The sequence below is a fragment of the Carcharhinus amblyrhynchos genome, chromosome 4 (assembly GCF_965287045.1).
Source record: "Carcharhinus amblyrhynchos chromosome 4, sCarAmb.v2.hapA, whole genome shotgun sequence".
Lineage (NCBI taxonomy): Eukaryota > Metazoa > Chordata > Chondrichthyes > Carcharhiniformes > Carcharhinidae > Carcharhinus > Carcharhinus amblyrhynchos.
Genome location: NC_137327.1, coordinates 25,135,010 through 25,158,002, shown reverse-complemented (window position 1 = coordinate 25,158,002; position 22,993 = coordinate 25,135,010). Strand labels below are relative to the sequence as shown.

At 41.8% G+C, this 22,993-nt stretch overlaps 1 protein-coding gene across 1 annotated transcript in view; it reads right to left on the bottom strand.

Annotated features, from left to right (window-relative positions):
* Nucleotides 1-2,259: 2,259 nt before the first annotated feature.
* Nucleotides 2,260-22,993, bottom strand: part of cpne7 (copine VII) — a 133,072-nt gene continuing 112,338 nt past the window's right edge. Inside the window, exons 11-15 of the mRNA XM_080188092.1 lie at nucleotides 21,745-21,799; nucleotides 12,289-12,340; nucleotides 9,627-9,760; nucleotides 8,016-8,252; nucleotides 2,260-2,397 (exon numbers count right to left, since the gene is read on the bottom strand). Coding sequence (XP_080044218.1) covers nucleotides 2,260-2,397; nucleotides 8,016-8,252; nucleotides 9,627-9,760; nucleotides 12,289-12,340; nucleotides 21,745-21,799 — 616 coding nt within the window. The remainder of the gene's footprint in view (nucleotides 2,398-8,015; nucleotides 8,253-9,626; nucleotides 9,761-12,288; nucleotides 12,341-21,744; nucleotides 21,800-22,993) is intronic.

The window sequence follows — 22,993 nt, the reverse complement described above, 5'->3', positions numbered from 1 at the left end:
CAATTGGATCAATTGCTTGCTTTACACCTCATTCAATTCTACCTCCCTTTGGAAGTCAAGGATGGTAAAATTGGGCCGAGTATAAAATGTGATTCGGTTTCCAACGCGAAAGGGTTGGGTTACGATTCCCTGCCTCATCGAAGACAGATTTCTGAAGAAAGATTCTTCACCCAAAATTTCAACTGACTTCTGTTCTTTCGACATTCGGTATCTCCAGCAAGTTTTATTTTCATTTCAGATTGTGGTATTTTCCTTTTGAAGACATCTATCTGGCTTCCGTTTACACCGCACCTTTAGTATTAGTGAGAAGTGGTTACCACTTCCTACCAGTTCTGTCGTTTATTGCAAATCCCAACCTTAGCCCCAACTTGATCGTGAAGCAAAGTACTGGAACCCTGAAAAATCTCACTCTGTTCTGACCTGGTGTCGAGCTGGATCCTGACTGATGGTTTTATGCTTCACTTACACTTTAATTGCAATGTCAGCGCAGAGTGAGCCACTTCATACTGACACTATGCCTGTGGTACAATTGCATGAGAAAGCATAAAACAGACACTGGCAAAAATCCAGAAACAATTTTGTAAATTATTTTGCATTAACAATGTAAGTTAACCGTGTGCATTTAATACTGGCCATTAGGAGTTTGGCAGCAAAATCACCTTAGCCCACAAAAGAAATTAGACTCAGCTGCGTATCTTCCACTTCCCCTTTGTTGCTGTGCCTCATGCCCTTCTCTTCTGCCAGACAACCCTTTGCTATTGTTTCTCTTTCAGTGATTTCACATCTTCCCCCCTTTCCATCCTGTCCCCCTTTCCACCAGCAGAAATGGCCTATGCTCCCCTTTATAACCCAGCTTGATTCCAGCTTTAGTTACACAGGTCTAACAACTGTATCACTCTTCTATTTCCAGTCAATACCAGAGGAATCCTGGTGGTGCTATACTCAACCCTCCATTCTATTTCCACATCTACCTGAAAACTGAATGAAGCTCCAAGCAAGGGATTAATGTTTTATCATGAGTGTTATCTCACTCAGTGCATTACTGATATTAAGATATTGCATTGACTTTATGCATTTAAAGTGATGCTATTTTCAGGAAGGGATCTCCCAAAACAGGGGAAATATTTTAAAAAGTACCAAGATATTACTTAAACAGGACCTAAGAAAAATTGAGGTTATTCTGTCTCCCCTTACACTTTCTGGAAATAAAAAGGGTTTTCCAAGAGCTTTTCCATAAAGACAGTTCCCTTTCAATACTTCCTTCTTTCTAACACATTTCGTTTCTTCCTTTATGTATGTTCCAAGCATGCACTCTTCTCCAACAGATAGACAACCAAATCCCTGCCTCTGCTATTATTGTGTTGATTACTATGGAACCTTGGAGAGAGTCCACTGAGCATTCCTTCCCTGGGATTTGCCCAGTGTACATCCTGAGACAGCTAGCATCAGGAACTGCCTTGTGTTACAAGCGTCAACCGACCTCCAGCTATTTCATGTCACTCCAGGTGGTAGAAAAAATCCACCCTCTCACCGATCCATTCAGAAATATTACGAAATACTCTTTGCTGTAGTGTCCCTGGACCAAAATGGCAGTTTTCCCCTTTTGCCCCATTACGATTGCAGTTTTCCCCTTCAGTTTTTGTGTTGTGCATATCAATTGCTTCATGCATCAAAGAAAAACAAGCAAAGAAAACATTTTCTAATTATGCAAAAAACATTTTCCCAGTATAACCACAAATGCAGCACATTTTATATGGGGTTGTGTCTTAAATATGGGGGTGGGGGAGTTTGAATCTACAGTCAAAATCTTCAGGCTAACTGTGAAACCAAGGATGCAGGAACCACACAAGTCCCACATGTGCGGTTTGCTTTCTGCTGTGGCTTTCACTGTTTTTTGAGGGGATTCTTCATGTCATGTGTCAACATCTCTGGTAGGTAAAACATCCTGTTCCTACATCCATTTTCCATTTACATCTCTATTCACTCCAGGTGAGATCTATGTGCCATTAATTCGAAACGGGAGCAATATGTTGTGATGGGGTATTGGCAGAATATTGTCCAATTCTATTTTTCAATATTGACATGTGGTCGCTCATTGCCAAGGGCCTTGCAGTTTGTTTACTAGAGCAATGAAAATCGTTGGATGATTTTTTTTAAATCTTAAAATGTAGAAAACCATTTACATTACATGAATATTATTTTCACAGACTGCCAGCTCATTCTCTCTTCAGAGGCTTCCACTTGTAAATGTCAATCGGTTTATTCAGGTGTTGTACATGCTGACTCAGAAGAGTCCACAGTCGGACATTTTGGTGCGATGGCCTTGTAACTGTAATATTCCACAACTTGCTTCGGAACCTCTGCTAAGACACATTTGGCCAGAGCTGCTGGGGAGGCCTGCAACATAGATCAAAACATCAATGGAGAAACCAACTTCTTTCTTGTTTCAGCTTATTGAATTTCAAAAGCTATCAAAGAGCCATACAGTTAAAAACAAAATTAATTAATTCAAGGTTTAACGAGCATTATCTCCATGACTAAGTTGGTCTCATGTGTCTACATTTCTTCATCAAAACAACTTGCATTTAACTTATGTATTGGGTGGAACTTTACCAGCATGTCCACCCAAGGCTCATAAGATTGAGGCCAATGGGGAATGCCAGAATTGGGGAGAGCATGCCAGTAAACTTCCGGGTAGTGTCTTTAACATAACTAAACATCCGAAGGTGCTTCAGAGTAGCATTTTAAGATAAAATTTGATTTTGAGGTAAATAAGAAGGTTTTAGCTCAGAATTTGCAGTCACTGATGAAGCGATGGTATACACCACAATCCTTGAAGAAGTGAGGGACGATCTTACCGGCTCATCCCTCTGGTCAATTGGCGGGGCAAGCTGGTAAAATTATGAGGCAGGCCAAAATCCAAGAGTTTGTGCCCGGTTTCTCGCCTCTCACAATATTACTGGCTCTATGAAGCCAGCGCGATCAGCCTCACACCCAGGAAGGGATGATTAGAATATTTAAATCTCAATTCCATCCCAGGCTGACTTGACATAACAGCCTTGCCAGTCTAGATCCTCACTGGCAAGGATCACATATAGTCCCCAGCAATAGGGACATGTCACGATGGCCTCAGCAGTGGAACCAGGGGCCAATGAGGCTGCCCAGGTAGTTGGGAGCAAGGGGGGCAGTGGCTTTTGGGCAGTATTAGCCTAGCACTACCAGCCTGGCACTGCCCACTGGGCACCCTGGTGCTGCCAACCAGCCACCACACTGTGCCAAGGGGCAGAGTCTAATGGGAGAGCCGAGACCTGAAAGGGGAGGGCCTATGGGGACTAGGCTAAAGGGGCTGGGCTGAAGGGAGGGTGGATGGGGAGAGCTGTGCATTCTGCAATTGGGGTTGATATCCTGAGGGGGTGGTGATGGGAGTGACAGATCTCTATGTTCTGTGTACACTTATACACATAACACTGAGAGATTGGCACTTGCTCAATGGTGAGTTCCAGCAGTCATCAGCTGGCTTTCCGAGAATAGACACTGTCCACTCCCCCTACTGGTGTGAATCACACTTTGCCTTTTTTTTTGCACTAAGTGGCATAAGATCATGTCTGAGAGATCGCTGAAAAAATGGGTGTGATTCTCTCCCACCTTCATGCTCATTTGGCACTTTGAATTTAAATTTAAATGTGTTGTCAAGTCAAGGGGATCTCCAGGAGTCCAGTAACAGTGATGACATCAAACAGAGCAAGAAGTTAAGCACATAGAACTATTTCCAAATGTCTACACATTTTCACAAATAGGAAGTAAAATGCACTGAATTTTAGAACTGAGGTGAGGAGAAATTTCTTCACCCAGAGAGTGGTGAATGTGTGGAATTCACTATCACAGAAAGTAGTTGAGGCCAAAATGTTGCCTGATTTAAAGAAGAAATTAGTAAGAAGTCTCACAACACTAGGTTGAAGTCCAACAGACTTATTTGGAATCATAAGCTTTTGGAGCACCGCTCCTTCATCAGTTGAGTGGAAGTAAGTTCACAAACACAGCATATATAGGCACAGACACAATTGCAAGATAATTACAGACTGGAATGTGAAGAATGTTTGGAATCAAGAAAAAGTTAGATAAAACTCTTGGGGCTAAAGGGATTAAGAGATATGGGGGGAGGGGGGGTCAGGATATTGAATTCAATAATCACCATGCTCAAAATAAATGGCACAGCAGGCTGAAAGGGCTGAATGGCCTACTCCTGCTTTTAGTTTTTATGTTGCTACGAATCTTTCACATTTACTTAAATATTTTACATAGAAAAAAGAAACAATTAGGAAATATAAATGAGATTAAGGAAGAAGCTGTAATATAATACTAAAACCTATTAAAATTAATTTTTAAACATTATTTCCTTACATAAAGGACAAATTTGACATATTGCCAACTGCAAAATTAGTTTTGCAGGGACAGTTTCGGCTGCTCAGTATCAATTACTAAGCGAGCCCACCATTAAAAGCCCAGTTTCACCTCATTCAACAATGTGTAACTTCTTCAAGAGACTTTTTCAATGCGTATGAGGGCATAAAAGTGCAAATTTTCCTCAATTCAGTAATTTCTGCTTTATTATAGTCGGCGGGGTTGGGGGAGGGTCTTCAATAGTGTCTTCTGTGGGGGAGCGAAGAATCACTGACATCAACTTATGTGGGGGCTCCAGAACATTCTGTCAGCTTCAGAGGAATAATAAGGCAAATGCTGACACTTCCACTGTCACTCCTACCACAATATCTAGACCATTAAGACAGATTAATAGAAGAGATAGGTTTTAATATGTGTCAATAGAGGAAAGAAGCAGGGAGGTTTAGGGATAGTATTCCAGAGCCTGGGAGAAACACAGATGCCAACGGTGGACTGGAATGCTCAAAAGGCCAGAATAGAATTAGTGCAAAAAACTGGGAAGGTTGTAGGGCCGGAAGAGATTAAAGGGACAAGGAGTGTCAAGGGATTTGAAAAGGAAGCTGAAAGAAATTTCAAACTCACCTTTTATCAGACTAAAAACTAATATAAACCAGCAAAGAAAGGGTCAACAGATAAACAGAACAGTGTGATTTAGGATGTGATTTAAGATAAAAAGGTGGACAGTTAGGATTCAGGAAGGCCAGGAGATCAGTAAATATTCAAGTCAAGAAGTAAGAACAGCATAGATGAAGGTTTCAGCTGGACTTAAGTTGAGGCAAGGGTAGAGAATCGTGGCGTTGTGGAAATGGAAATATTATTCTTGGATATGAGATTGAAAGCTCATTATAAGGTTCAATAGAAACAGCGAGGTTATCTGCTTCCGCCTGAGGCAATGGCCAGAGAGAGGGATGGAGTCAACAATGAGGAAACTGAGTTTGTGGCAGGCTCCTAAAACAATGGCTTCAGTCTTCCCAGTATTAAATTGGATTAAGCTGCTGCTTGTCCAGCACTCGATGTCAAACGAACAACAGGACAGCTCAGTTGCAGTGGAAAGGGAGGTGAGGTGGTGGGGAGGAAGTGCTGGGTGGTGTGAGTGTAAATGAGGAACCTGCTGCTGTATTTTGGAATGATACCACTGATTAGAAATAGGAGGAGGTTAAGAATAGATGCTTGGGGAACTTCCAGGAGGAGAAGCCATCTCAGGTGAGCCCCCAGCTACGACTGGGTAGACAGAAAAGGAAATAAGAGTCCCTCCCAGTTGGATAACACACAGCTCTCTAGAAAGGCAGTTGCAACCTAGGTCTGATGGTGTAAAAAAAATCATGCTGCTTAGATTAGAACCTTAACGTACTGAAACAAGGGGTAATGGGACATAGAACCATGGTCACAGTCCCTGCCTACTGAGCACTCACTCTTAGCCAGAGCCCCGAGTAGAGCTAATTGCTTAAAGAGAAAACAAAAATAAGGAAGTGAAACTTCCTCGTGTTTTATTCACCTTTGAGTGCTTGGCTTTAATGCGGTATTGGTAGAGAACCTTTTTTATATTTATTTCTTGAATGTGGGCAAAACTGGCAAGCCAATGTTTATCACAAGTACACTTGTGAACCAATTGAGTTCTTATAACAATTAATAGATTTCACAGTCATTTTCCAGAACCAGATCACAAATTACAGGATTAATTTCACACTTTCCCAAGATTGGTTTGACACTAGATCAAGTGTCACACCGACTAGACCAATGTACCATTCAGGTGAATCAAAGAATCATGGAGGAAAGCAACACACAAAGAGGAAGTCTTATCCCCAGTCTTAAAAGAAATATCAATCAATTTTAATCTCACCTATCCTGTTCAGCACATCATCTTCATTAATATCCTCCAATATCCATTTCAAGGCCATGTTTTACAGAATCAGAAGTTGTTCATTTCCTTTTGAAGGATTTTTCTGAATCATTGGGCTGGAGTTTCATCAAGAGGACAGATATTAGGAGTTGGGGAATTTTCTCAACTCTGCAATCCTGCCTCTTTCCTGGAGGAGCCTGGATGGCCATGTTCTTTCCTTCTTTGGTGGGGGGGGGGGGGGGTACGGGGGGTGGGGGGGCTTGCTGCCTCTGAAGGAAGGCCCAAGGTGGCACTGGAGGTGAGCTGATGGTGAGGCTGAAGATATGAAGGCCTGTGTCTCTTTGCTGGACCATTAACCCAGTTGTTATATTGTTAGCGCCACTAGCCCTCACCCTCCCCTCATCCATACCCATCCCCTGCCCCCTCCATGCCTCTCATATCTGCTTTCCCAAGCCCCCTCATATCTCCTTGCGCTCCATGCCACATGGGCTTTCATATCTCCCATGTTCCCTCCATGGCCTTTCCATGCCTCCCTCCTCATTGCTCTCTCACTCAGCTCTTTGCACCAGCTACCCAATCAATGAGTCATATAACTACATCGTCAAATCTTTTCAAGGTCCATGAGAAAATGGAACAAAAAACAGCCATTCAACATTCCCTTTGAAAAACTTTGTCCCTCTTATTCTCTCATAAATCTGTTGAACATAGTCAATGGAAATGTCACTGAGGGAAGCTTTGATCCACTTCACATCTCTTCATCTTATTCAAACAAACACATACATTGAAAACCTTTTCAAAGGAAGATCAGGCTATTACAAGCTAATAAAGACACCAATCACACATAGCCAACAGCCCCTTTCAACAAACAGACCTCTACTGAGGTAAGTCCATTGGTCATTCTTGGAGTTCAGCCAAATATTCAAAACAAAGCCATCTGGAAACTGTATCAACAAAAGTCGTTGAGTAAATGGCTGTCATTCATTTTTCCAGAAGATCTTATTGTGAATGCTTGGCTGAAATCCAAGAATGGAGAATAAATTCAACTCAGTGGGAGTCTGTTTACTCAGTTGCAAAGGGGAGTTCTAGCTATGTGTGACTGACACCTTTATTATATTGTAATTACCTGATCTTTCTTAGAAGATGTTTCTCAATGCATGTGTGCTTATTTGGCAGAATTAAGAAGTGTGAAGTGCATTAGAGGTTTCCTCAATGGGACTTTTAATGCCCATATTTGATTGATAACCTATTGAGAAGGTAAATGGAACAATGTCTTTTTTTAAAGGGAATGCTGAAAGCATAATTATTTTTCCTCTGCTTCCAGACTTGAGACTAGGATTCTCCAGCGGTGAATCTGAGGTGCCATGAACCGTGTCTGACAAAGTGGGCCCAACGCCAGCAAAATTGCAGAAGGTTAGAAGTGCCCACTCCCTTATTGGAGCTGGTAAGGTCAAGAGGGCTGAGCTTGGGTGGCAAACATTGCTGGAAATGGGAAGGGGACAAGAATCCAGCAAACAGGTGCTGCCTGCTTCTTAAGTCCACAAAACAAACCAGGCCATTATTTACTCCATGGTGCTCTATGCATAGACTAAAAACTGTGAATGAATAGGTGACTCCTGAGTTTAACTGCCTGAGTTTAAAAACCCTATGTATCTCTACGTAACCTTCTCCTATCATGATTTTGAATTAAATGCCTCTATAATAAGAAGCAGAATTTGAAAAATATTTTAGTCCTTACATTTTTGAATTCACGGAATGGGACAAACTGGACAATGTCTCGTAGTGCAGGCTCTCCTTTTGGGGATCGCAAAACTCCATCATCACCATCCAATATCTGCATATCTGTAAAATCTGCGTTACCCACACCGACAATGATGATGGACATTGGTAGATATGATGCTCGGACTATCGCTTCCCGTGTATCTGCCATGTCAGTGACAACGCCATCCGTTAGGATCAGCAGGATAAAGTATTGCTGCAAAGATTAAAACAAAACGTACAATCAGACCAGGAAGTTCCCACATAAAACCCTCGAAGCAAGTAGAAATTATTCGCCATTATATCACTTTTTCCAGTTATTTGGCAAGTGTCATCGTATGCAAAATTACTGAACTGCACAATTGTTACTATTGTCTCCAAAACTATGGAAGCTGTCAACTTCAGATGGGGAGTGGCTGCATCAGTCTCCATTCAGCTGTGAAGCCTTTTTGGAAATCCTGGGAATGTCCAAGGCACTATATAAGTGCAAAGCTTTTTCTTTTCATAGAATCATGGAATCCCTACAGTGCAGAAGGAAGCCCTTCAGCCCAATGAATCTACATCAACAACACTCCCACCCAGGCCCTATCCTAGTAACCCCACTATTTACCCTGCTAACCACCCCCCCTTGACACTAAGGGGCAACTTAGCATGGCTAATTCACCTAACCAGCATGTCTTTCAGACTGTGGAAGGAAACCGGAGCACCCGGAGGAAACCCACAGGGAGAACGTGCAAATTTCATACAGCCAGTAACCCAAGCCAGGATTCAAACCCGGGTCCCTGACGCTATGAGGCAGCAGTGCGAACCACTGTGTCACCTTTCCACCCATGTCAGCTTCTACATTGAGCTCCATTCATTCAGGAGAGGCTTTCATAACTGAGCCCACATTTCAGTCAAATATACATGAGCATTTTTCAATCAAAACCATAGGGTGATGGTACCTGCTCACTGAAAGAATCCTGGTAGTTTTTTTTTCATTGCAAGCCTAGAGATGTTAAAATCAATTCACCCTATCAAAGCTGAGATCAGCAATGTAGCACAGACCAAGAATCAAAGCTGGAAGCTGAGAGCCCCGATTGATAAGTATTTGATAGACATTTGTGTCTAAGTAATAAACGAAATCAGTGGAGTAAGTCACCCGCTGTGATGAGTTCTTGTAAATGCACTATATAAGTAAGCAGACTGCATTGGGATACCTTTGAACTTGTATCGTGTTTGAAATGATACTTGAAACTTGTACATCTGATGTGCTAAGGGTAATTTTACAACATGTAAATTTTAAATTTAACACACAACGTCATGTGTTAACCCTAACATAGCCAGAATTCTCCCATCCCGCCCGTCACTGGAACCTTAGCAGGCAGGTTGCAGACAATGTGAAACCCCATTGATAGTCGGACGGGAATTTCCGGCTTTTAGACCAGCGCAGCTGGAGAATTCCACCCAACATATTGGTCTCCTCCCAGGTCCCAGGCAGGGACTAAAAGACCAAGTAGTGTGTATACAGATTTCTAATTGCTACATTGCTAGCTGTACCATCTGTACATTTCTGAGGTCTATCTTTTTTTTTAAGATAAGATATACATACCGATGCTTCTTTTGTCTTCTCCTCCTCAGCAGCCACCTTAGCCACTTTCCCTATGATTGGAGACACATTGGTTGGGCCATAGAGCTGGATTTTGGGTAAACAGCTCTGATATGACTCAACAACTCCCTGGATTCCTTTACCAAAAAGAGATAGAATTCAGTTACGAGTTGATCTTGCATATCCACAGCAAAATAAAGCATAATATATAAAAGGGCAGGCAATAGCATAGTGGTATTATCACTAGCCTATTAATCCCGAAACTCAGCTCGTGTCCTGGGTATAAATCCCACCATGGTAGATAGTGGAATTTGAATTCAATTTTTAAAAATCTGGAATTAAGAATCTACTGATGACCATGAAACCATTGTCGATTGTTGGAACAACCCATTTGGTTCACTCATGTCCTTTAGGGAAGGAAATCTGCCATCCTTACCCGGTCTGGCCTACATGTGACTCCAGAGCCAAAGCGAAGTGGTTGAATCTCAACTAGGGATGGGCAATAAATGCTAGCCAGCCAACGATGCCCATGTCCCACAAATTAAAACAGCATGAGGTTTCGGCCATTCATGCCCACACAGCCAGTCCTCCAGCAGCAAAAACTGGGGCTTCACACACATTGAAATCGGTTATATATTTATTTGTGCTAATCCCGAACCGTTTCTGAGATTGCTCTCGCCTGATGTCATTCATTTGTTTCTGAAATGAGCTGTATCTTCAGCACATTGCGGAATGATTTGGGAAATCACTGGAGTTCTCTGACCTCTCTGATGACAAGGAAACCCGGAGGATTTAAGATTTAGGTTTTAGCAAAGCTTCAGACAGTGCGCAACATCAGAGATTGGCCCAAAGACGTAGATGAGGCGTTAGGGATGGGAGTTGGGAAATTATGGGGACTAGGTGAACATTGTGATGGAGAAGATATAGGTTCAGACTCACAGCTCAGAGTGTACAGAACTCTGAACTGGTGACTGGTCTGACAGGGGAAGGACCGTTGTCAATGCAGGGGAGGGGGTGGATTTTGTGGTGAGGGTTTGAGGAAATAGCATTTAGCAGGAGAAAATTGCAACTTCAACATGAACATTTATTTATAAATTAGGTAGATACTATTTACCAAAATGAAGTCATCTTAGATGCACACTTTTATCACCCAACATTACCACCTCTCTGGATTCTCTCATATCATAGAATCCCTACAGTGCAGAAGAGGCCATTCAGTCCATCAAGTCTGCACCAATCCTCTGACAGAATATCTTAACAAGGCTCTCTTCCTGCCCTATTCCTGTAACCCCTCATATTTCCCATGGCTAATCTATCTAACCTTGCAACATCAAGGTGCAAATTAGCATGGCCAATCCACCTAACCTGCACATCTCTGGACTGTGGGAGGATACCCATGCAGACACTGGGAGAATATGCATACTCCACACAGGCAGTATTCCAAGGTCGGAATTGAACCAGTGTCCCCAGCACTGTGAGGCAGAAGTGCTAACCACTCTGCTACCACGCCACCCCACATGTCTGTGCTGTCAATCTTCTCCTCCAGTCTTAGTCAATCACTCATTCTAATTTTGTGACCTTTGCAAATGGTTTGCACTGAGCATTGGGATAATAAATATTTAACAGCAAACATGAAGCCATGGGACTTCTGACAAACATTGCTGTGTAATATTGGAAGTAGCAGTGACTTATCAACCAGTCACTATAGGCCTTTTCTACTTCAGGCTGTGATCACACTGCGCTGTCAATCAGAGATGAGTAATTAGAGAATTAGTCAGGAGTGAGCAATATGCAGTTTGTTCTATCTGCCTGGATCTTACTCTCTTAGCCAACAGAAGCACCATCTGAGTCTGAGCAAAATCACAGCTGATAAATTCTGAATAGTTCAACAAGGTGGACAGGAGAATCTGTTTGAAAACCATCACTGAAAAACATGGCCTGTGAATATATTTTGATCTCAGTTTGACACACACACTGGAATACAAGCAAAGCATTGCAGATGCTGGAAACCTGAAATAAAAACAAAAACATCTGGAAAATCTGGGCAGGTGTAAAAGCATCTGTGGCAAGAGGAACAGAGATAATGTTTTGAGTCCCTCTGGCACTGAAGGAGAATCAAAAGGACTGGAAACATTCCACCATCTTCTGTACCTACACGGCACAGCATGGTGACATCGTGGTTAACACTGCTGCCTCACAGCACCAGGGACATGGGTTCAATTCCGGCCTCGGGTCACTGTCTGTGCAAAGCTTGCATGTTCTCCCCATGTCTGCATGGGTTTCCTCCCATAGTCCAAAGACGTGCAGGTTAGGTTGATTGGCTAAATTGACCCTTAGTGGCAGGGGGATTAACAGGGCAATAATGTGGGGTTACGAGGATAGGGCCTGAGTGGGATTGTTGTCGGTACAGACTCAAAGGGCCAAATGGCCTCCTTCTGCACTGTGGAAATACGATGACATTCTATTAGCACAAGCTGGGGTTGTGCTCCACAGTGTAAACTGATGTGAAAGAAGGTCTCCTGAGATCTCACACTGCGGGACTGGGATCACATCCCATAGTCATACTGGCAGGTCTGCATCACCATGAAGTGTAAACTAGATCACAGTGACATAAAAATGACAGGAAAGCCACATCTTCAATTGGGTGAAAGTGGTTTCAGCTCACCTTCACATTCGTCATCTTCTGAATTGAAATTGATGGCAAAATTATGTGAAACCTGTAAAAGAAAGTAATCCAGTGAAACAAAATGACTTCCATTCACCAGGAGACAGTATTCTATAATCCCAGCTGATCTAAGCTGCACTTGGCATGACCTACTCATTCTCCATTGGGAAAGAGACCATGAAGGTGACTCAAGCTGAGTTTGCAATTACACTATGTAATGTTTCATGTGTGAAGTTTACCTTTTCTATTCAGAATAATGAAAATCACATTGACTCACAGCATAAACAGGCAGCGTCTGGCTAAGATTAAATTTAGTTCTGAGACAAATCTATCCATTGTTGGTGCTGGAGTGCTATTATTGTTTACAAAATCGCAACAGATAATGCCTTCCAAGACCGCACCGACAACAATGTTGTTTGAAGGAACAGGAAGTTAACGGTACTCATGTCATTCCGCCGCAGAGTTTGTTCTTCCATCAGACCCATCATCAAGGAATGAGCCCAGATCAGAAATAAAAATCAGGTCTGGTATATTCGGGAAAATTATTACTTTTCATTTCAAATTTTATTCCGCCCCCACGCCCCGATTTTCCAGCAGCAGAGGGAGCTCGCCATTGGCTGCCAGCAGGATTTTCCGATCCCGCTGAAGCCAATGGACATTTGCAGGGCCCACTGGCCATATCCTCAAGGAACCCACTATAGATATTACCTTCGGTGGGACTGGAAGATCCCATAGGCAGAAAGGACTGGAAAATCCTGGCCATAATTTTGCTTTGGTACATTTTGTAGCAGATAAAAGATAGTGGTTCTGGTGAAATGAATATTTTCCTATTTTCTGGCGTCTTGTTTCACCATCAAATGTTGCTAAATGACACGAGCCTCCAGCCCAGCTCTCCTCATCACAAACTTAGGAACGCACTTCCATACAATAGCATGTGTCAGACTGAGAATTCAATTCTGTGCCAAGTCATGCCAAATTTTGGGCTATTATGTCTTGTGGATTTGTGGCCAATGAAACTGGGATTTCCCAAAATAATCTTACGCAAGGTCCATTTACTGAAAATATAAAGTGCCTTCATCATAATGCCTGTGACTGAATTCAAACTTGATCTCAGAAGTGAAGGATACATACTTATAAAGTTTAAAAGTTTATTTATTAGTGTCACAAGTTGGCATACATTAATACTGCAATGAAGTTACTGTGAAAATCCCCTAACCGCCACACTCCAGCACCTGTTCAGGTTACACTGAGGGAGAATTTAGCATGGCCAATGCACCAAACCTAACCAGCATGTCTTTCAGACTGTGGGAGGAAACAGGAGCACCCAAAAGGAAGCCCATGCAATCACAAGGAGAACGTGCAGACTCACGCAGTAGTCCAGGCTGGGAATCAAACCCGGGCCCCTGGTGCTGTGAGGCAGCAATGCTAAGCACTGTGCCATACAAATACAAATAGGTGCGGAGAAGTGGACAATTTAGTACCTTGAGCTTAGGTCTGCCATTCAATAAGATCATGGTTGATCCATTTGTGTTGAGTTCCACAATCCCCACTTGCCATGATAACCTTTGGTTCCCTTGCTTAACAAGAATCTATCTCTGCCTTAAGAGTACTCAATGACCCCCATCTCCGCCACCTTCTGAGGCAGGCAGTTCCAAAGTTGCATAACCCTCTGAGAGAAAGTATTCTCTTATCTCTGTCCTAAATATTGACCCCTAATTTTATAGGAGTGCCCCCTAGTTCTGAACTCATCCACAAGAGGAAACATCCTTTCCACATTCACCTTGTCAATACCGTTCAGGATCTTATATACTTCAACCAAGTCACTCCTCACTCTTCTAATCTCTAGTGGAAACAAGCCCAACCTATCCAACCTATCCACACGAGATATCCTGATTAATGTGTTAACCTAAGGTAAAGGTAAAATACTGCAGATGCTGAGATCTGAAACAAAAACAGAAAGCCCTGGGTCATCTAGACTCGAAATGTTAGCTCCATTCTTTCTCCACAGATGCTATCAGATCTACTGAGCTTCCCCAGCATTTATGAAGTGTTAACCCAATCTGTTCTTCAGTCTGCTCATAATTCCATTCATCTTACTGGAAAATTGCAGCTCGTTTTATCAAACCAGAAGTAATAAGAAACAAGCAAGTTTAGAAATCATAATTATCTGAGATTGTAGCAAATGTTAAAGTCCTTATTTACAATTGCCTAAAAGCCTTGCTCCAGTCTGAAAGACGTACTGGTTAGGTGCATTGACCCGAATAGGTGCTGCAGTGTGGCCATTAGGGAAATTTCACAGTAACTTCATTGCAGTGTTAATGTATGCCTTACTTGTGACTAATAAATAAATTTATCTTAACTAACTTAACCCTGCGGCCTCCTCCAGTTCTATACATCAACTTTTCAATATAAAACCACTGAATCTCAAGGGAAGTACCATGAAAGAGCATTTTTTTCCTTTCCGAATTGAATTTCAATCTGAAGGTTGCATTTGGAGAGAAAGGATAACTGTCTAATCAGACAACCTTCTACCTGTGCTTGAGAAACTCACATCATGAGGGATCTGAAGGCCTGGGCAAAATAACTCAGTGATTGCACCATTAAAGAAACATGTGGTGAATATGGCTGACCATTCATAATGACTGCCATTACTTCCCATTTATAAGTCAAGCTACATGTATCCAGCACTCTGTCGTCTGAGATAAATGGGACTGGAATTCTAGGAAGTGGCATCTGGGAGTTGACGTACATTGGCAATGTAACACTCCACCAGTCTGACACATCTGGTGCGTTAGGGCGTTACTCACATTTGTATGGTCAACTTACGTGCTTCTGAAATTAATTAATACAAATCCTGTGCAACATGGAAATATTAAGCTGAAAGAGCTTGAAGTGTAGCCTTGAGAAAGTCAAGAATGACTGAATAGCCTGTTCCCACAGGCTAAGGAACAGCAAGGAACTTTTTTTGCTAGATTGAGCTCAGTTTCAGGGGATGCCTGTTCTTATGCCACTTTATGAACAAGTGCTGAGGTTTGCCACTGACATCCAAAGTAGGGGTCAGAGCATTGGTAGGAGGCAAAGAAAGGCTCAAACCTTTACAGAGAAAGTGACCTCCAGAACTTCCTGAATGTGATGCAGCAGAGAGGCAGATTGTTGTGTGCCCAAGGGAGGAAAGCACAGAAACTTGTTTCACATGCCATGTGGTGGGAGCTAGCTGGCAGTGGCACTAGGTGCCAACTCCTTCACTGCTGAACTGCCGAGACACAATCTGGATATTGAATGAGTGGTGGCTATTTCTGCTCAAGGCTGTTAGGGGATTGTGCTGTGGGAGCTCACAAAGCAACAGCGGTGCTATCTGTGCCACCTTTGGAAAGATGGCCCTATCATGCTGTTGCCTTGTTGTTTTGCCAAATTGGATGAATTCCCCAGCTTTGAAGGAAGTTATGTGAATTGTCTGATGAATAAATATCCAACCCGCACCCTTATTCATGTTGTACACATTTTGCAGCTGCCTGAAATAAGGCAGTGTTGTAAAACTGTGTGACAATGGCCATCACGGAGATAGGAATGGGCAACAGTGGCAGCAGGGCACATACATTACTGGGTGTCCTCTATTCAAAAGTTGTCTACTGCCTCCATCATGAAGTGCACTATTTTACTGTACAGTCCCTCACCACCTCTTCCAAGGGCTTGTGCTGCATGTTTTATCAGGTCACTGTCTTCATCTCACTGTCCTTTCATCCATGCTCTCCTTCGCCTCTTCCCTGATAATGACAGGCTAAAGTGGGAATCTCACGCCCGTGCTTGAGAAGCTCATTGTGAGGTTTACAATCCCACAAGAACCCCGAAATCAGTCCAGTGTCCAAATGAAAATTACAGAATAGAAATCACCCACAAAATGTACAATTCTGCTGTAATAACTATTTCAGGCTCAAAGCTATTTCAACTGCTCTAAGCCACAGCCTCACATTACATTTCCCACTCAAACATACCCCGAATGAATTGTGAGTGGAACAACAGAAAACATGGGGCTCCGCTGACCCTCAGGTTAATAAAGGCAGATCAGAGTTATTAAACACGGGAGGAGAAAATCACATTAAGAAATTCAGAGTTGTAGAATCATAGAACCCTACTATGCAGAAGGAGGCCATTCGACCCATCCAGTCTGTACTGACCACAATCCTACCCAGGCCCTATCGCCATAACCCCATGCATTTACCCTAGCTAGTCCCCAGGCACAAAGGGGCAATTAGCATGGCCAATCCATCCAATCAGACACATTACTTGGGGTAGAATTTTGACAGAAATTACTTCCACCGCATTTTGTAGTTGGACATAAGTTGTAAAGTTTATTTATTAGTGTCACAAGAGGGCTTACATTAACACTGCAATGAAGTTATTGTGAAAATCCCCGAGTTGCCACACTCCGGTGCCTGTTTGGGTACACTGAAAGAGAATTTAGCATGGCCAATACACCTAACCAGCACATCTTTAGGACTGTGAGAGGAAATCGGAGCACCCGGAAGAAACCCACACAGACATGGGGAGAACATGCAGACTCCACATAGGCAGTGACCCAAGCCGGGAATCGAATGCGGGTCCAGGACGCTGTGAGGCAGCAGTGCTAACCACTGTGCCACCTTGCTGCCCCAAAGGTTTTCCCACCCTGAGTCCCAAAATGCAGTATTTTGAAGACCTACCATTTACATCAAGCATTGACATGTCACCCACTGAACTGGTGTAATGTGTGCTCTATTTCCATGTTCTTTGTTGGGGATAAGTTTTTTTCAATTGATCCAATTGAATTTGAACATAACTCCTGATCTGGGGGGGAGGGGGATCCAGTTTTTGAGACCCACGTTGGTAGGTAGGAAAAGGAATAATGTTCTGCTGAGAGAGTTTCAATAGTTAGGGTCCAAATCGAATGCCTCACCTCAATCTCTGAATTGTTACTTCAGCCACATATCAATTGGCATAGGTCCAACAGGCTAGAGAAATGGTTCAAAGAATGGTGCAGGAAAAAGAGGATTTGATTCTTGGAACAATGGCACCGGTATTAGGGAAAGAGGGGGCTCTTCCATTAGTCTGAGATCCACTAAAACAGGACTGGAGTCAGTGGCTGGAACTCTATCACCTCACCCACCATAGAATCGGAGTGGGCAAGGGTCTGACGAAGAAATCTCTGTTGACTTTGGGTGGGAATTTCTGGTCTCGCCCAAGCTAGGCCATAAAATCCCACCCAGTGTTTCAGTGAAATATATAACTAAAACTGTGGAAAGGAATTTAAGCTAAAATTAGGGGTAAGGGTTCAGGTGAATGAAGATTTAAAGAACTGAAAAGTAATTTATAGGCCTCCTATCTGCACTTATATCATTGGACAGGACATTAAGCAAAAACATATTGTAGCTTGTAACAAAGGAAATGTAATCATTGTGAGAGACTTTAATCTTCATATAGACTGGACCAATCAAATAGTCTGGAAGATGAGTTTATAGAATACCTTCTTGACATCTGTCTGGAATAACATATTCTGGAACCAAGTAGGGATGAAGCTATTTTAGACCTAGTGTTGTGCAAAGTGGCAGAATTAATTAGTATTCTCATAATAAGAGCTTCTCTGAGGAAAGATGATAATAGTACTATATTAATTTAGAAACAGACATACTGCAGTCCCAAAAAAGAACCTTAAATTTAAAAGTATCAATTAATTCGATAGAAGAGGAGAGCTAGCTTAACTTCATAGGATGAATAGATTAAAAAGTTTGGCAGTAAATAGCAATTAAAAGAAACAATTCAAAAATACATTTGATTAAAAAGAAACTCAGCAAGGAATATAATCCCTGGTTTACTAGAGAAGTTAAACATACTATTAGATTTAAGGAAGAGGTTTATAATCAGACAAAGAAAGTGATAAACCTGAGGATTGGGAGTGTTTTAGAAACCAGCAAAGGGCAACTAAAAAATTGAAAAGAAGAGGAATATAGAATCTCAGAGAAAACTAGCCAGAAATATTAAAACAGATTGTTAGAGCTTTTACAACTATATAAAAAGGTGGGGGGGGCAATAGCTAAAGTAAACATTGGTCCTTTTGGAGGCACAAATGGGACAAATTATCATGGGGAAGGGGGAAATGGCAAAAATATTGAACAAATATTTCATGCCTCTCCGCAGTAGAAGACAGAGATTATATACCAGAAATAGAGAGAAAGAGGCTAAATGAGTGGACATTGAGGTGATTAATGTTAGCAGAGAAAAGGTATTGGAGACACATAAGGAACTAAAATCCATGAAATCCCCAGGACCTGAAGGCTTACACCCCAGGGATCTGAACAAAAGTAGCTGCACTGATCTAGTTATGATTTCACAAAAATCACTTCATTCTTGAATGGACCCCGTGGATTGGAAGTTAACAAATATCAAACCGTTATTAAGAAAGGAATGAAAACTGGGAATTACAGGCCTGACCTCAATTGGGGGAAAAATGCTGGAAGGTATTATTAAGGAGATCTTAGCTATGCAGTTAGTAAGATCTATCAAAGTTTTACAAAAGTGATACTGTTTGACAAATATCTGAGAGGTTTTGGAAGATGTAACTCGTATAGGAGATAAAAGGAAACAAGTAGATGTAGTGGGCAGGATTTTCCAGCTACATGCACCCCAAGATCGGAAATTCCCAACTAGGGTCAACTGACCTTCAAATAGTCTGCCAAATTTTCCATCCCATCTGTTACTATTCCCACAGCGGGCAGAACAGGAAATTTCTGGCCAGTAAATATGGACTTCCAAAAGTTACTCAATACAAAAAGTCTGCATGAAGGATAAGGGTTCATGGGGTTGGGGTAATATATTAGAATGGATGGCAGGTTTGTTAACAGATAGGAAATGAAGAATTGGAATAAATGGCACACTTATAGGGTTGGCAGACTGAGGCTAGTTGATTGCTACAAGGATCAGTACTGGGACCTCAACTATTGATGATCTATATTAATGATTTAAATGAAGACATGGGGGGAATGTATCTAAATTTTCTGACGATATAAAGCTAGGTGAGAATGTGAACTATGGGAAGGACACAAAGAGGCTACAAAGAGGTATAGAAAGATTGAGTGAGCAGTCAACAAGCCAATGTATAATGTGGGGAATGGTGGGGTTATTCACTTTGGTAGTAAGAACAGAATGGCAGAATTTTTGTTTAAATGTGGAACTTCTAAATGTTGACATTCAGAGGTACTTGAGTGTTCTTGTACACGGAGCAAAGAAATTTAGCATGCAGGTACAGCAAGATATTAGGAAGGCAATTGGCATGTTGGCTTTTATTGCAAAAGAATAAGGACATCTTCCTGCAATTGTACAAGGCTTTGTGAGATCACATGTGGAGTATCATGCACAGTTCTGGTATCCATATCTATCGGACAATGTACTTGCCTTAGCACAGCAAAGATTCACTAGATTAGTCCTGGGATGTCCTCAGATTAGATGCTAAATTGGGCGACAGGAAATTGTCAGGAATTTAGAAGAATGAAAGGTGATCTCATTGAAAGAGCCAAGATTGTGAAAGAGCTTGACAAGGTAGACACAAAGGGATTGATTCTCCTGGTTCCAAAATCTAGTGCTCCATTGTACTGCCTCAGGAAAAGGGGCCTATCATTTAAAACCAAGGTGAGGAAAAATGTCCTCATTCAAAGGGTTGTAAATCTTCAGGAGTTGTGGATTCTCCATCCTTGATCATATCTAAGACTGAGATAAACAGATTTCTTAGGGAATCAATGGACACAGGGAGCAGGCAGGAAAGTGGAGTTCAGATAGAAGGTCAGCCATGATTGTACTATATATCCAAGCAGGCACAAAGGGCCATTTGTTTTAGTCCTGTAACTATTGCTTGCTTCTTATTGCAATTTAATGGTTTGAACCAAACTTTTCTAATCAAGTGTTAATTTGTTCATCTGGAGAGATTGAAGGAAAACATGTGTAAAAAGCACAAAGAACTGGTCCACATCACAAGTCTTGGTCCTACTGTTGTACAAGTAGATATAGTGCAAAGGAAAGTTGTTCAAACCCCTTACAGGAGCAATGGCCATCAGTGGACTCAATGGCATCTATGACGGACATAAATTCATATATATTATTATTAACATTTATTCCCTACTGAACCCTATTAACAATGTATCTATTTTTTGTGCAGGAATGAAACATAAAATAAAGTAACTCAAGGTGATTCCAGGGCCACAGCAATGTGGTTGACTCTCAGCTTCCCTCTGAAATGGCCTAGGCAGCCACTCAGGGCTCAAGGGCAACTAGGGATGGGCAATAAATGCTGGCCAGCCAGTGACATCCATACCCACAAATTAATTTAAAAAAAGATGACTCTGTCCCAATCTATGCTCCTGAAATTAACAGCAAGCTATGATTCAGCATCTTATCTTCAAATTGCAGAAGAAGTTTCCTTTTCCATTCACATTACCAGTCCATTCAGGTGTCATCGTATCATATAAATGTCGAGAAAATTAAGCAATGGGAATTAAATATAGAAATTGTATTCTGGGCATTCACATAGACTATGTATATAGTCAGGCAGAAACATCAAATGGGAGTGAAGTTTCTACAGACAGGAAATGGGAATGTAAATGACACCAACACACATTTTTCATCTGCCTTGATGTAAGCTGGCATTTTTAAATATATGTAACAATAGATTGAACTTTTCACAAGTCTGCTCGGAAAATAAAAGATGTGTCTACACAGTTACTGAAAAAATAGAAATCAGGATGAAAAATGTACAGGGTGCAGGCAGTCATGAACAAATGCCACATCAAACGGGCTTCCCTGGAACATAAATAACAATGATCAGAAAGCAAAGAGAATACATAAATAAATTACCCAAGACATGCAACACAGTGGGAGAGAGCTCCATCCGAAATGTAGTAACAGAATCAAATATAAATATTGCACAACAAAGTAGAAAGAACCAAATTTTCCCAATGCATCTCAGTAAGTTTTTTATATTCTTTCTTGGGATGTGGGCATTGCTAGCTAGGCCAGCAATTATTGCCCATCCCTAATTGTCCTTGAGAAGGTGAGCTGCTTCTTTGAGCCACTGCAGTCCCTGAGGTGTAGGTACACCAGCAGTGGATTTGGAAAAGAGAAAAAGGAGAAAGACGCAGACTGAGTAGATTGGGAGCTAAGGACAAGAAATTTGAACCTTAAGTATGCATGCAAATCAGCAATGGACGGGAGCCAAGTGCAAAGAGAAGGCACCAAGAATGGACCAGGGGCAACTCACCTTCTCTGAAGGACTTAGTACAAAAGTTGGATGAAAAGTAAACGGTGATACATTTGGAATAAAGAGGAACATGGGTACAAAGGACAAAAGGTGGGACAAAAGGAAATAAATGGGACAGCTGCAGCACACACAACCCCCATGAATCACTGCTTCTGAAAGGCAGTAAAATTACTCACCACATAATTAGGAGGAATTCTTGCTCCGAATCCTAAGGCAGAAAACTTCTTGTCACTAAAGGATTTAAATTAAAGCATTAATCAGAGGAAAATATAATATTATCACTTTAAATACCATTTCACAAAGGTCTTGACAATTTGAAAAGTTGTAGCTTTAACATCAGGAGATGACAGGCAAGTCTTGACATTTATCTGCTCTTTCAGGTGAACATTGTTTTAATTGCAAGTTCAGTTAGATACCTGCCCACTTTCAATTGGATGAGATTGTTGTAATGTGTCTTTAAGAGATTGCAGCATGGCATCACTAAAAAGAAGTGTGCCATGTGATCCGGTTTTGTGTTCACTTTTGCTTTTGAATGGAGTATACGCACACAGCTCTGCAGTTCTGATGTCTTCAAGCTTTATGCCTCTATATAATTGTCTCCATGTGCCTAGACTCAATGAATGAACTCACAATGTGTTTACCCAATCCTTTATTACTGGTTGCTGCCTTGATATCACTACAAAAATATAAGAGATCACAGCAATTTTGAATCCTTGGTCTTGTTAATGGATAATGCAGCTGAGTTAGTGGACAGCAGCTCTGGAAATCCAGGGTCTTGGCAGCCTGTCTGCTCTGCCTGGCCAGACAAATGAGAGACAATAACTTTGGTCGAATAATCTCTTCTGTTTCCAACTCTTATCTGACTAGAATTTACCTGGTGGGAGAGCCTTATTGACTTCTCTGCTCTGCAGAGGATCACAATAGGGGATTGGATTTTGATGATGCCATCAGACTTTGTTTTAAAGTTTATTTATTAGTGTCACAAGTAGGCTAACATTAACACTGCAATGAAGTCACTGTGAAAATCCCCTAGTTGCCACACTCTGGCGCCTGTTCGGGTACACTGAGGGAGAATTTAGCCAATGCACCTAATCAGCATGTCTTTCAGAGTTTGGGAGGAAACTGGAGCACCCAGAGGAAACCCATACAGACACAGGGAGAACGTGCAACCTCCACACAGACATGGGAACAACATGCAGACTCTGCACCGACAGTGGCCTAAGCTGGGAATCAAACCTAAGTCTCTGGCACTATGAGGCAACAGTGCGAACCACTGTGACACTGTGCTGACATATGAATTTAAAGATGGAGCACACATTCCTTTCCTTCTCTATGAATGGTATGCTTTGTCTGTATAGCACGCAAGAAACAATACTTTTCACTGAATACTAATTACGCGACAATAATAAATCAAATCAAATCAAA